The sequence below is a fragment of the Scyliorhinus torazame genome, chromosome 18, assembly GCF_047496885.1.
Source record: "Scyliorhinus torazame isolate Kashiwa2021f chromosome 18, sScyTor2.1, whole genome shotgun sequence".
In the NCBI taxonomy this organism is placed as follows: domain Eukaryota; kingdom Metazoa; phylum Chordata; class Chondrichthyes; order Carcharhiniformes; family Scyliorhinidae; genus Scyliorhinus; species Scyliorhinus torazame.
The window spans coordinates 1863892-1879021 of record NC_092724.1 but is presented as its reverse complement, the minus strand read 5'-3'; the positions used below and the strand labels follow the sequence as shown (position 1 = coordinate 1879021).

The 15130-nt window shown below is 44.4% G+C and overlaps 1 protein-coding gene across 1 annotated transcript in view; it reads right to left on the bottom strand.

Annotated features, from left to right (window-relative positions):
• LOC140394891 (BTB/POZ domain-containing protein 2-like) overlaps positions 1-15130 on the bottom strand; it is a 64503-nt gene that overhangs the window by 29029 nt on the left and 20344 nt on the right. The window contains 1 exon segment of the mRNA XM_072482048.1: positions 1347-1452. Within this exon segment, the coding sequence (XP_072338149.1) occupies positions 1347-1452 (106 nt within the window).

Below are 15130 nucleotides of genomic sequence, written 5' to 3'. Positions count from 1 at the left end.
AAACCTGAATCTAAAGATCTTGAGCTTTCCTTAACAACGGAGAGTATCAGAATGGAAATATTTGATGTAAGTTACCGCTCTACTTAGGAAAATGTAGAGTAATTGTGTTTATTTCTCAGTTTCCTGCTTATAGACATCGCATGCCCATCCAAGACTTTGTCAAACACAATAAACAGAGATATCTTACCATATTTGATTTGTCAGATCCAAATTCTCTTACACAATCAATACAAAAAGTTTAAAAAGTAATTTGGAGCCAATTATAAATTGAGCAGTATATTTAAACTGCACAAACTTTATTCTCAAGGTTTTTTTTCTCTAAATTTAGAGTACCCAATTCTTTTTTTTCCCAATTAAGGGGCAATTTAGTGTGGCCAATCCACCTACCCTGCACATCTTTGGATTGTGGGGGTGAAACCGACGCAGACACGGGGAGAATGTGCAAACTCCACACAGACAGTGACCCAGGACCGGGATCAAACCCGGGTCCTCGGCGCCGCAGGCAGCAGTGCTAACCACTGTGCCACCCTCTCAAGGACTAAGTTATCATCTCAGTCTTTTGATTGTTTTTGCCTTGTTAAGCTGCATTATTCTAAATTTAGATTATAACTGTTGAATCAGAATGTTTCAAATTTTGGAATGAATGTTTTCAATCAAACCACGCCAGAGGTTTTTAAAATAAAAAACGTTACCCAATCTCGCACAATGTACATTTCAAAGTAGAAATAGAATTAGCAAACAGAGGAAATTCAAAACTTTTCTCATCACATTCCAGCAATGCCAACCTTCATTAGGTGAAAAAAGAATTGTTAAAAAAACATTTTAAGGACGGCGTCAAGGGTAGTGAACTCCAGGGTTAGGCCTAGCTGGGGGCTCGCAATATTTGGGGTGTCGGACGAGCCTGGAATCCTGGATTAACGACAATGCAAAGTTTATTAAATTGGAGAAGGTGAAATTTGCATTAAGGGCATCTGTGCAAGGGTTCTTCAGGCGGTGGCAGCCGTTCCTAGACTTCCTGGCGGAGCATTAGGAGATGGTCAGCAGCAGCAACCCAAGGGGGAGGGGGGGGGGGGGGGGTGGGGGGGGGGGGGGGGGGGGGGGGGGGGGGGGTGTGTGGGGGGGGGAGGGGGGGGGGGGTAATTTTGTGTCTAGTAAGGGATGGACTATTGTTTACTGTTTAACGTTTATTTGTGCACTTTTTGTTCTTGTTGTTTTATTGTGTGTGTAAAGGGGGGGTTCTATTTTTCTGTTGCGATAATCTGTGAAAATTGTTGAATAAAGATTATTTTTTTTAAAAACATTTTAAAATCTATAATTTTTTCTTTTAATTAGATGAATACACTTACCTAAATCAATATCTGTAAAACCTTCTGCACTGATTGCATCTGAAGTATTTTTATCAATATTTTCCAGACATAAGCTTGCAAGCTGTGGTTCATCAAAGAGTCTTGCCTGAGGAACAAAATGGGTGCATTAGTCTTGAACAATTCAGTCAAACAAGTTTCCTCCAGGAAATAAACAGTTTCAACGGTGACAAAACATCTCTAGGCATCAAAATTTGCTTTCATTTTCTAGTCTTAGGTGTTCGAAATGTAAAGCCAGGCTTTTTGGGAGTATAACATTTTAAAAAAAATTAGAATCTCAATTCAATTGATGAATATTCTTATTAAATATTTTAATTCATGTGTTTCAAGAGCAGTACAAATAATTATGTAGTTGAAAGAGAAGCTTATTGCTTTTACTATATAGGGCGTTCTGGACAAGCTGATTTCCTTCATTAATTAGCTCTCCCTCTCAATTTCTAATGCTTGTTATACTTGCAGTTTAAGCTGGATGAAAATAAATATGAAGAGGGAAACAGAAATGTTTTGACAAATTAGTTATCTCGCCAAGAGTTTAGTTCAAGGAACAGTTAAAGAAAACAGAGACTATTACATCAGTTAAAATGCTATTGGAAAAGAGGATCTCAGAGAATTTATTAGTGTATTATTAGTAATGGAAATAGCTTTTTCTATGTGATGAGTCAGAGAACAATCAAAGACAGTCACTGAAAGATTCTCAAGGACAGGTTACAAAGGATTCGCTGGGTATAGTAAAACTAATCGATTTATTATGGAAAATGATGCTAGTAATATCAAATTAGATGATGAACATATTGTTTGAGATAGAATTAAGAATTAAATTGATAACACAAAGAGCAGCCGGGTCAGATGTTAACTGCCAGGGGCCCCTCAGGAAGATTGGAAATGCTTTGTATGAGCCCCTAGGTCACAATTCTAATAGCTCACTTCATACTGGGATGCTTCCCACATGCCAGAAGGAAGCAAATGAAGTCCTCATATTTAAAAAAGATGGATATAGGTAACTATGGTCTCTAGTTCTGATAGAAGGTCTTGACCTGAGAAATTAGCTCTTTCTGTCATCACAGATACTGCCTGACCAGAGTATTTGCAGCATTTTCTGTTTTTATTACCTACTATTTTGTCCCTGTACAACGGGTCAGGCCTCAATGGAACAGGGTCAGATTTTCATATCCTGATATGGCTTTGACGGAAATCCAGTAGACTGATTCTCAGTATAAAGAATCTTAAGTTATCAAGATGTGCTGAAGGAATTGGGACTCCCAGCATAGATTGAACTTTATAAGGAGTAGCAGGAGGCCACGTCCCTCAAACCTGCTCCAACATTCAGCAACATCACAACTGATCCTTGATCCCAATTCCACTTTCTTGCCTGACACCATATCATAGATAGATTATCATAGATTATCATAGAATTTACAGTGCAGAAGGAGGCCATTCGGCCCATCGAGTCTGCACCGGCTCTTGGAAAGAGCGCCCTACCCAAGGTCAACACCGCCACCCTATCCCCATAACCCAGTAACCCCACCCAACACTAAGGGCAATTTTGGACACTAAGGGCAATTTATCATGGCCAATCCACCTAACCTGCACATCTTTGGACTGTGGGAGGAAACCCACGCACACACGGGGAGGACGTGCAGACTCCGCACAGACAGTGACCCAAGCCGGAATCGAACCCGGGACCCTGGAGCTGTGAAGCAATTGTGCTATCCACAAGGCCACCGTGCTGCCCGCTATCCCTCGATTCCTTTCAATTTATTTTTAGACTCTACCTCAGACTGGAATATATTCAATGACGGTGTATCCACAGAAGTAGAGAGTTCCAAAGACTTGCAACCCAATGAGTGAAGCAATTTCTGGTCATATCAGACCTAAATTATCTATTTTTAAAATTTATTCGTTCATGGGAATTGGGTGTTTATTGTCCACCCCGGAGGGCACTTAAGAGTCAACCACATTGATGTGGGTCTGGAGTCACATGTAGACCAGACAAGATAGCAGATTTCCTTTCCCAGGGGCAGCACGGTGGTGCAGTGGTTAGCATTGCTGCCTCACGTCGCCGAGGTCCCAGGTTCGATCCCGGCTCTGGGTCACTGTCCGTGTGGAGTTTCGCCCCCACAACCCAAAGATGAGCAGGGTAGGTGGATTAGCCACACTAAATTGCCCCTTAATTGGAAAAAATGAATTGGGGACTCTAAATTTATATTTAAAAAATGTTCCTTCCTCTAAACAACATTAGTAAACCAGATGGGTTTTGACAACAATCAACAAGTTTCATGGTCACCGTTAGACTTTTAATTCCAGGTTTTTATTGAATTCAATTTCACCATCTGCCGTGGTGGGGCTCCACTCTCTGGGTTACTAGTCCAGCGACAATATCACACCGCCACTACCTCCCCTTCATTATCCCAAAACTTTATATCTTGGATCTAAACTCTCCAGGTAGGAGAAGCAGCCTCTCAGCATCTATCCACTCCAGCTTCCTCAATACTCCAGAGGAGGTGGGGCCAATCTAATCCGAGGACAGCCCCTCTCATCTCAAGAATGAATCTAGTGAACTTTTAATGTGCCTGCTTGAAGACCAGTTTATCGTTCCTGGTAGAGAGACCAAAACTGTACACAACACTCCAGGTTTGGTTTTATCAAAGCTCGGTTTATATTATTCGATAAATGAAGGGAATATATGGTATTCCAGTTGACAGCTTGTTCAAATTACAAAGGTTAGCGAGGGGTGGCACAATTTTAAGTTGTGCAAGGCCTGATCTGGTAAGGTGTTTGGAGATTCTTTTCCCAGGGAACTGAGGATTTCTGTAATAGACTGCGGACTAGCACAATTTGTTGAATTCTTAATGGGGCGGACGTCACCTCTTCAGAGACAAAAGTGATCTCCGAGAGAGGTGAGAGAGGAGATACCCAGACTCACTCTCTTCCCCCCCTCCCTCCAAAGTTGACTCGAGTTTTTAATCTGGATTTTCATCTCCCCGGGGACACACAGGACGGGGCGGGATGGAGAGTATTTATATTGTGATAGACAAGGTATCACAATTATGTAGGTCAGGCTGGAGGGACCAAAGGGTCTTTACCTGTCCCATCTTGTTCGCATATCCCTATTAAAAGAACAAAGGTTTGCATTAATGTGGGCGCTGTAGCATTGCTGCATATAGCTGTAAAATAAACGTAAAATTAATCATTTTAGCTTATCTAAATGGTACACAAGTATCAATTCATCTTCTGTCACAATGACACTTCTACTGATTAACACAGGAAAAAGATTTTAGTTTACTGACTTTGGGACTTATCTGAAGGCTTAAATAGATGATAGCTCAGGGCATCGCACTTTAAATTCTGCTATTTTGTATTTAGTCTGCAAAGGTTTTGATTTGTATTCCATTGGAGTAGTATCTGCAAAAAGCAACGCTTTTCTTTTTGAGAATGGGATGGAAGAAAACAAGAGGAACAGCAAAGGGGTTAAGTTAAGATTGTTCTCCCATCCCAATCATATTTCCCACTCTCCAATATCTTACCCAATTTGCTATTTCCCCATAGCCAGTAACTGTTGGCAGACAGGTTATTTAATCTCAATTGCATGACAGTGAAGTTCATTCCCAGTGTCCAACAGAAGAAAATGATCAAGACTGGCACCCAATGATTGATATTGTTCCGCCTGTTTTTGTTGAAATATGTTTTTATTGGTTTTGCATTTAACTTGCAATAACATTTGCTGAATAAAGATTTACATAATAATCAAGAGATCCAAAGGCCATACACAGCATAAAACAAAACGAAAACAGGGAAACAAAGTGATCCGGTGTAAATACACAGGAAACCTATATATAGATTAGCAGCCTGTTAGCGTTAGGCCCTCAGTAATTGGTTATCCCAACTGCATTGTTTCACTATTTCCACGTGGCCCCATGGTATTACAACAGGCCAGGGGTTCATTTGGGATCACCCAGGTGTGCCCTCTTGTTGCTGTGGCCGTCCCCCTGGGTTCTCTCTCTTTCCCCCCCCCCCCCCTTTGGTCCCTCTTCCCTGCTGTGTCTTCCCTGGATGGTGTCATCCCCCACCTCCCTTCTCTGGTCTCAAACTTCCCGAACCCTTCATCTTTTGTCTGCTCTGTCTCCCTCTCCCCCCTCCTCCTGGATTGGTTGCTGGGCATGAACAGGTGAACAGTTTGGTTCATTGCTTCCATGTGTTGCGGAAGCCATCCTCCAATCATCTGATGGTGTATTTCAGCGTTTCCAATTTAAGGAATTCCGTTAAGTCGGACAGCCAGTCAGCGGCCTTGGGTGGCGCTGATCTCCAGCTGAGCAGAATTCTCCGGCACGTGATCAGGGAAGTAAAGGCTATGGTGTCTGCCCCTCCGCCCCTCTCCCCATAAACAGTTCTGGCTGCGCCGATACCCCAAAGACTGCCACAAGCGGGCATGGTTCCACCCTCACCCCTACAGCCTTGAGCATGCCTTCGAAAAAGAGAGTTCAGTACCCGACAAGTCTGGGACATGACCAGAACATGCGAGTGTGGTTGGCCACGCCTCCCTGGCACTGTTCACATTTGTCCTCCACCTCCAGAAAGAACCCGCTCATGTGGGATCTGATCAAATGCGCTCTGTGCACCAGCTTTAGCTGCATTAGGTTCAGCCCTGAGCACAAGGAGGTGAAGTTCAACCTACGTAGTGCTTCAATCCAGAGTCCTCCTCTATTTCCATGTTCAATTCCTCCTCCCACTTTTTCCTCATCGCGTCCAATGGTGACCGTATTCTCTAGGAGTTGCCTATAAATGGCAGCGATTACCATCCCCAACTCACCCACGGCTAGAAGTAGAAGGCTGTCCAGTCGGGAGTGTCCTGGTAGCTAGGGGAACGTGGCTGTCTCCTTGTGGGACAAGTTCGTTAGTTGCATATAATCGCAACTTGATTCCTTTTGGGAGCTGTAGCTTGTCCATCAGTTCCCCCAGGGTCACTATCCTGCTGTAGTCCCCTACCGTCAGTGTCACCTCGTCTCGTCTCCAGTTTTTAAAAGGAGGCGCCGGGTGAATTTATGATTTTTGCAGATGGGGGTCATGGTGGACATTTCTACTAGTCCATAGGGTGTCTGAGTTTTCATAAAGCTTCCACCATTATGTTTTTTTTTTTTTTAAAGTACCTGACCGGGGGGAATAGGAGTGGGGCCCAAGGCCAGTGCCCAGAGGGACGTCCCCGTACAGGAACTCTGCTCCACTTTTACCCATTCCGCTCCTGGCTCCTTGACCCAGCCCCATACTCTCTCTGCAGTGACTGCCCAGTGGTAGAGTTGGAAGTTTGAAAGGGCCAGTTCCCCCATGGTTCTCCTTCTTTTGTAGGACGCTCTTACAGATCGTAGGATTCTTTCCCCCCTACATAAATGCTATGATTTGGGGATGAGGGTAGCCTTGGGTGATTGTTGTGAGTGGAGCTTTCCCAGTGTCTGTGTGGGTCTCAGCCCCACAACCCAAAGATTGCAGGGTAGGTGGGTTGGCCACGCTAAACTGCCCCTCAATTGGATTTTTAAAAAAAATAAACTGTCCAGTAATAATTTCAGTAAATACCCTGCATTAGTCCAAATCATTCCTAACATAATCCTTTCAAATTTCCAACAAAATTCATGCAGAAGCAGCAACCTTTCCAACCATTTGGTTTTTCTGCCAAGTCTGGTCAAACCAGTCAACACTTCCACCAGACTCGAGAACATCGTTGTGATAACTGTGGGACAACATTCAACCTACAACCAAAAAATACTACCTTGAAGGAAGAAACAGAATTTAATTTGAGTTGATATAACACACTTGTCAGTTCCTCAATAAATAGCAGAGAGTCTAGAGGATTCCTACTGACAAAAAAACTGCAAAATAAAGCAAGACTTGGAAACAAAACAAACTGATACATCAGTAATAATCCATTAACTTCACTTCACTGGCAGCTATAACAAACTGTGGTAAAGCTGTAATCTTATTTTTGTTATTCAGTATTGCATTCAAATACCGCCTACGCAGCTTCCAAAACTGTCAAAAAACTTAGCTAAATGCAAGTTGAAAATGTACAAGATTGTTAACCATTCACCTGTTGCAGAAAGATTTTTAAAGAATATTTTTGACAAGCAAGCTTTAACACAGCATTCAATACTGGTGGCTTCAACAACAGAGATTGAATTGACCAGTTTTATTCAATGCATTCAAGCAGAGAACATCGCCTGGATCAGCAAAATCAGACCAGGCGTAAATAGATCTCAGATTCAAATTTGTTTTGTGCTGATTTTGTTGATCTCATTTAGGACAATGGATTTAGCCTTAAAATATCTCGAGTGTTCTCCTACTCATCAAACAAACCCTACCACGTGTGGATAGAGACAGGTACAATTCTGATAATGTCCTTTCAGCACTCTGGAATAGTCTTTCAATTGTCCCTTCTGGACTCTCAGCTGAAGAATGGCGAATCTCACTCCAATATGAGCCATTGTTTTCAGAAGAGGTACAAACATTGCAGTTGGTGTGATGGGTTGGGCAGGGAGAATCTTTCCAGATTATTGAGTGGGACAGGATGCATTAATTAAGCAGGTAGATCAGGACTGAAAGTAGTTCATCTTAGACAGAACAGGCAGTGTGTCTATTGACAAAGTTATGATACTTTTAAGATGTATTCATTGTTGTAAAGATATGCATGCAATCTAGAGAATATTTAAAATTGTTTAAAGAACATTGAGGGGAGGAGAAATTTCTTAACACGCGATTGTGAATTCTTGCAACTTCCAATGCCCCATCCTCGAGTATATTCAAGGCTGCGATAGACAGATTTTTGGTATCAAAATGAATCAAGGAGATATAGGGAATGAGCAGGAAAATGGAGTTCAGGTAGAAAATCAGCCATGGTCGTATTGAATGGTAGAGCAGTCTTGAGGGACGACATAGTCTGCTCCTATCTACTGTGTCATTATGGTGGATCAGAGCAGAGTTCAGGCAACATTACTGTCAATAAAGAAAATTAATGGCAGATATGGATTCAAGAATTTGAAAGATGCAGATGATTCATGCCTGGTTCTGTATTCGACTCAACAGCAGAAACAGCTAAGGGTATGAACTAGCTGATAGAGAAGTATTTAAAAAAGCAGGGAAATAACAGAAGACAATGAAGCCAATAGGAGGAGACAGGAATTTGGTTATAGTAAAAGCAAATGACTGATGCCAGAACTAAATGTTGATTAGGCCCCATACACTAAATAACATGATAGGTGTAGAAAGATATGTAAATCCAGAATAGTACTCGACATTAAACCGAAGTAGGAAAAGAGGACATAAATTTAAATTATTGAAATGCAATTTTAAGATATTAATCAGAATTTCTGTACTCCACGAGTGGTAAATGTTTGGAATAAATATATACAAAAGCCTCCATGCTCTCCTTCCAGCTGCGAAGGTGACATCCTCCAGTCTATTTGCTTTGATCCTGGGAGAACCTGGCCTGCTCCCACACATATTAAATCCTTGTGAGCCGACAGTCTCACTTTCTTTCCCCAAGTGCCTTCTCCTGTCCTTCTCTTGACCATCTAGAACAGATCCGCAAAACCTTCTAGTCTGCACCCTTCAACTCAGTTCCTCTCAGGAAAGTACCTTGGAAAAGGTTTATTACAATAAACATGGCATTTATCATATTATTGTAATCTTCCTGGCAAATAATAGAGGCGAGAGAATTAGTGATGATAAAACAAAGATGGATGGCATGATGGGGCCAGACGTCATTAGGATACCAGGGCAAAGGGTTGAAAGGCCTATTCTTGTCACTGGTTTGGCTTTAAATTCCATTTCAACATATTCCAAAGTATGCATGGCTCATTAAACAAACCTTTATAGAAGTGAGTGTGATATCATCTTGTCCCCATTGCTGTCTTTGTCAAGGCGTACCTCAATCTCTCATTAAAACCCTGAACAATTGCTACACTGAAATTGCCAACCAGTTTTCGATGTCTACCGTTCAAATGTCTAGCAATTTAGATTATAATGGGGACAGAATGCTCTTTTAAATGGTCCGACCTCATGCAGCATAACACAGATTAACATAATGCAGAATTGATAGATTTATTCAAGACGTTATTATATTGTGCATTCTATACAAGCGTATCAACAGAAGCTTACGTTGCCACCAAAAGTTCCCACAATTGAGTATAAATACAGTTATATAATTACAGGTGGTGGAGAGAGAGAGAGAACAGGGTGTAGATAAGAATTTACTCCCTTAGTTCAGTAGCTTTGCCCCACCACCCCCTCCAAAAAGAAGTCCCACCAGCATTTTTCCACTAGATTGCTTTTCAAATCTCTCCTGCCCTACCTCTCCCTCTCCAACTTGGTCTCCTTCCTTAAATTCCTCGTCCCCGTTTAGTGCTTTCTCTGGATCCTCCCTGTTCCGTGGCCATACAGAAACTGAACCCTGGCATCCAGACGGCTGTCCCACGACTGCTTCGCCTGGCCTTATGCAGGTATTACCACACACAGCTCTGTGCCTCTGCAATATTATTAAAAACAATTGTAAAAACTGAAATTTTAAAATTTAATACCACAGCTATGCATGGTATGAAAAGGACAATTAAGAGGGAACAGTAATTTTAGCACAGTAAACCATCCTACAAGCCAAAGCTTATGATTCATCTGCTGGGCACTACTGTCTGTTTCCAATTAACTCACTGCTGTTTTCCGTGTATCCCATAATCAGCCTGCCCGAATACAATATGCATGGATTCTGAACAGTTAATTTTAGTGAATCAAATTTTCCAATATTAGAAAGTATCAGCAATTTCCAGCCTCCCTGCCAGAACTGAAATCCTTGTCACCTATGTTGGTGACCTATTTACTATCCCAGGAGTACACGGAATAATTCTGGCATTTCATGTCCCTCTCCATCTGCATGTCATTCCCCTCCTTGACCCCCGCCAAGTCTGTCCACCTTCCACCAGGTTTTCAACTCTCACCTTCCTCTCTTGCCAGTGCCTACCCCTCACAATTCGCACCTTTTCCATTCTTCATTTCCTGCCATTTGTTGTGCCTTGCTTTGCCCCACTTCTGATGGTGCTATTCAAATGAGTTCTATCTGTCCTAAATGTCAGTGAAACGAGGAATTTAAAACTTTCAAGATCTGTATTTTCCAGAAGGTTTGCAGTGCACGTTCATTTAGTACGCGCCCAGAGATGAAAAGGTTCAGGGAGTCCCAATATTCAATGTTTTAAAAAATGTCACATTGCTGTTTAGACAAGTTCCCGGGTTTCCCCAATATGAAAATATTCCAATATTAGGAGGTTTTGCTGCATGATATCAGATGTCGTACAATGAAATCTTTTATATGCTGAAGGATCGTTAGTATATAATCAGATTATGATGGTTACATCAGAACCTACGTCACGGGAATCTGGGGCAGGGCAACAATCCGTTTAAAACACTGTGTTAATCTTCAGAATTAAGAACACATGAAGGATGAGTAGACCATAAGGTCTCAAGCCTGCTCTGCAATTCAATATGATCTCCAACCTCAAACTCCACTTTCCCACCCACTCTCTATACCGCTAGATTCTCGGAGACACAAAAAAAAAAAAAAAAAAAAAAAAAAAAAAAAAAAAAAAAAAAAAAAAAAAAAAAAAAAAAAAAAATCGCTCTCTCAACCCTGGATATACTTTTTCTTACATTTAAAAAAAAAATTCCAATTAAGGGACTATTTAGTGTAGCCAATCCACCTACCCTGCACATCTTTGGGTTGTGGGGGTGAGACCCATGCAGACACGGGGAGAATGTGCAAACTCCACACGGAATCCTGGATATACTCAATACTAACCCTAACCCTAATTCAACCCTCTGGGATAGAGAATTCCAGAGATTTACAATAATTTGAGTGAAGATATTTATTCTCCTGCTAAACAATAGGCCCCTAATTTTATGCCATATCTAAATCAATTTGTCAGCATGTTAATTTAACACTGGCAATATGCCGTCAAAAACCTCTCTTATTCCCCCCCCCCCCCCCCAGTTTCTTTGCATTATGCAACATCCACATCCATCTAGCAATACGTCCTCTGCAATGCAGCTCTAAGCCAGTTGCTAGGCGGCAAACAAGAACAGTCAGGATTGGATTTTCCCCATAGGATGATCCTTATAATTAGTGTCTCCCTTCACAGCACACACAAGGTTGGGTACTCGGCAGAACGGGGAAACTGAATCAGTGTCACAAGTACTTCATGAAAGATAAAAATTTGCAGGCGGCACGGTGGGGCAGTGGTTAGCACTGCTGCCTCATGGCGCTAAGTTTCCAGGTTTGATCCCGGCCCCGGGTCAATGTCCGTGTGGAGTTTGCACATTCTCCTCGTGTTTGCGTGGGTTTCGCCCCCACAACTCAAAAAAAGATGTGCAGGGGAGGTGGATTGGCCACGCTAAATTGCCCCTTAAATGGAAAAAAAGAATTGGGTACTCTAAATTTCAAAGAAAGATAAAAACTTTGGTAGCTTCACGTCTGGAAATTTAGAGATTTTTCTAAAAAAAAAAGTTAACATACAAGATGTTAAATGTTTAAAAGTCAAATCAGCTGTTTTGCCATTCCTCATGAGGGCATCAATATCAGATTGAAGTCAGTGGAGACTGCTGCAACTTAGGTTACAACCTACCTCTTTAGCAACATATTTATTAAAAATAAAACGGTAAGCTGTTCCTCAACAGTTCAACTTATATTAGTCACTATAGCTAAAAACTAGAGGCAGATTCACAAAAAGCCTGTGGATAATTGCACTCAGTGTGGGACTAAGCCAGAAAGACTCATGTAAACGGAACTAGCAACGGCAAATAGTCTGCTGATGCTCCAGCTCTGGGATGCAACCATGGAAAATCCCAGTTCCAATGAAAAGATCACATTGGGTGAAATTTTCCCAGTGACTGTTTTGGGCATGAAAATTGGTGCGAATCATGCTCTGTTCTGGTGTGAATCTGATCTCAATCTTCCCGTTCTTGGTGCAACATCCCCAGGTGAATCATGCAGATTTGGAGTCTCCGGGTGCCGAATTTGCCCAAACTGGGTCACAATTGTTCACTGTTAACAAGGTCCTTCTGCGCTCACTTCCAGTCAAGCCAAGAGGATGGCAGTGTGGAGACCTGCTCCATGTAGTCAATGCCAGCAGCTCAACATGGAGGACCCCGCAGCCAATGCTGCAAGAAAATGAATGACCTCACTTCCGGTTGCGGCTATGCGGAGCTAAGCCACACGTACGGCAGCTCCCGCTTGGAATGGACTTTTGGGCTCTTTTCAGGGCCCCCAACGGCACTTTCTCGACGTTTCTCGGTGTGGGAAGGAGTCTACAACAGCTCCCCGTCAGTATATGGCTTCAACTAGGAGCGGGGCGACAAAAAAGGTGGTGGTGGACCCGAAGAAGGTGAGAGGAAAGAAGGACAAAATGGCAGCGGCGGAGACCAGGCAGCGTGGATGCAGTGGGCGGAGGAGCAGCAGGAGGGTATCGAGCGCTGCTTCAGAGAGATTAAAACGGATCTGCGAGAGCCGATGAAGGCTTCTATTGATAAGCTGCTGGAGACACAGACGGCCCAGGGGTGGCGATCCGCGAGGCTCGACAAAAGATCTCAGATAACGAGGACGAGATCTTAGGCCTGACGGTAAAGTTGGAGGCGCACGAGGCGCTCCACAAGAAATGGCAGGAGCGGTTCGAGGAGATGGAGAATCGGTCGAGGCGGAAGAATCCGCGGATTCTGGGCCTCCCGGAGGGGCTGGAGGGGCCGGGCGTGGGGGCCTATGTGGTCACCATGTTGATCTCGCTGATGGGAGCGGGGTCCTTCCAGGGGCCCCTGGAGCTGGAAGGGGCCGATAGAGTGCTTGCGAGGAGGCCCAAAGCTAACGAGCCTCCGCGGGCGGTGCTGGTGCAGTTTCATCGGTTCGCCGATCAGGAGTGTGCACTCAGGTGGGCCAAGGAGAGGAGCAGCAGGTGGGAGAACGCGGAGGTTCGAATATACCAGGACTGGAGTGCGGAGGTGGCGAAGAGGAGGGCCGGGTACAATCGAGCGAAGGCGGCGCTGCACAGGAAGGGGGTGAAGTTTGGCATGTTGCAGCCGGCGCAACTGTGGGTCACCTACAAAGACCGGCACCATTATTTTGAGTCTCCGGAGGATGCGTGGGCCTTTGTTCAGGCTGAGAAGTTGGACACAGATTGAGGGTCGGGATGGGCGATTGGGGACTGCGGTTGATATGTTATGTTTAATTTTTTTTAATTGTTTTTTTCCTCGAGGCTCCGGGTTTCTTTTTCTCGGTGTTTTTCTCTTTTGGGTCGGTGAGGGTGGCTGGGGCGGGTTGGGCACTGTTTTGGTTGGGTTGGTCGGGGGCTCTTGGAGGGGGTAAGCAAACGGAACAGGGGTGGTGGCTGGCGTTGAGATAGGGCACCGCAGGGGAGGGGGAGGCCCGAGTCAGGTGTGAGGGGACTGGGCCTGTCAAAGGAGCTGCTTCAGAGGTGGCGGGGCCGGGTAGGTGGAAAGCGCGGGCTTTTTCCCGCGGTGAAGACTGGAGGGGGCCGGGCTGGGGCGGGGAAGCGAGGGTTGTTTCCCGCGCTTAGAACGGAGGGGGGAGAGCCTATGGATGGGGAACAGGAGAGGAGGGTGTGCCACACAATGGGAGGAGTCGAAGGAGAGGCAGGAGTGGCCGAGGTCAGAAGGAATCAGTTGACTTGCGGAAGTGCAATGGGGGGAGTAAATCAGCTAGGATGGGTCCTAGCCCCGGGGGGAGGGGGAGGGTCGATTTGCTGCTGCTATGGTCAAGGAGGAGCTGAGTGGGAGGGGGTCGAGACGGGGGTATGCCGCTGTGGGAAACGGGCCGGGTGTGGGCGCATGGCTGGCCGAGGAGGGGTCATGGCTAGTCGGCAGGGGAGGGGGTCAGATCGCCCCCTGATCCGGCTGATAACCTGGAATGTAAGGGGACTGAATGGGACTGAAAAGGTGAAGTCACACGGGATCAGGGGTGAGCTGGCAAGGTGGATACAGAACTGGCTAGGTCATAGAAGGCAGAGAGTAGCAATGGAAGGATGTTTTTCTAATTGGAGGGCTGTGACCAGTGGTGTTCCACAGGGATCAGTGCTGGGACCTTTGCTCTTTGTAGTATATATAAATGATTGGGAGGAAAATGTAACTGGTCTGATTAGTAAGTTTGCAGACGACACAAAGGTTGGTGGAATTGCGGATAGTGATGAGGACTGTCGGAGGATACAGCAGGATTTAGATTGTCTGGAGACTTGGGCGGAGAGGTGGCAGATGGAGTTTAATCCGGACAAATGTGAGGTAATGCATTTTGGAAGGTCTAATGCAGGTAGGGAATATACAGTGAATGGTAGAACCCTCAAGAGTATTGAAAGTCAAAGAGATCTAGGAGTACAGGTCCACAGGTCATTGAAAGGGGCAACACAGGTGGAGAAGGTAGTCAAGAAGGCATACGGCATGCTTGCCTTCATTGGCCGGGGCATTGAGTATAAGAATTGGCAAGTCATGTTGCAGCTGTATAGAATCTTAGTTAGGCCACACTTGGAGTATAGTGTTCAATTCTGGTCGCCACACTACCAGAAGGATGTGGAGGCTTTAGAGAGGGTGCAGAAGAGATTTACCAGAATGTTGCCTGGTATGGAGGGCATTAGCTATGAGGAGCGGTTGAATAAACTTGGTTTGTTCTCACTGGAACGAAGGAAGTTGAGGGGAGACCTGATAGAGGTCTACAAAATTATGAGGGGCATAGACAGAGTGGA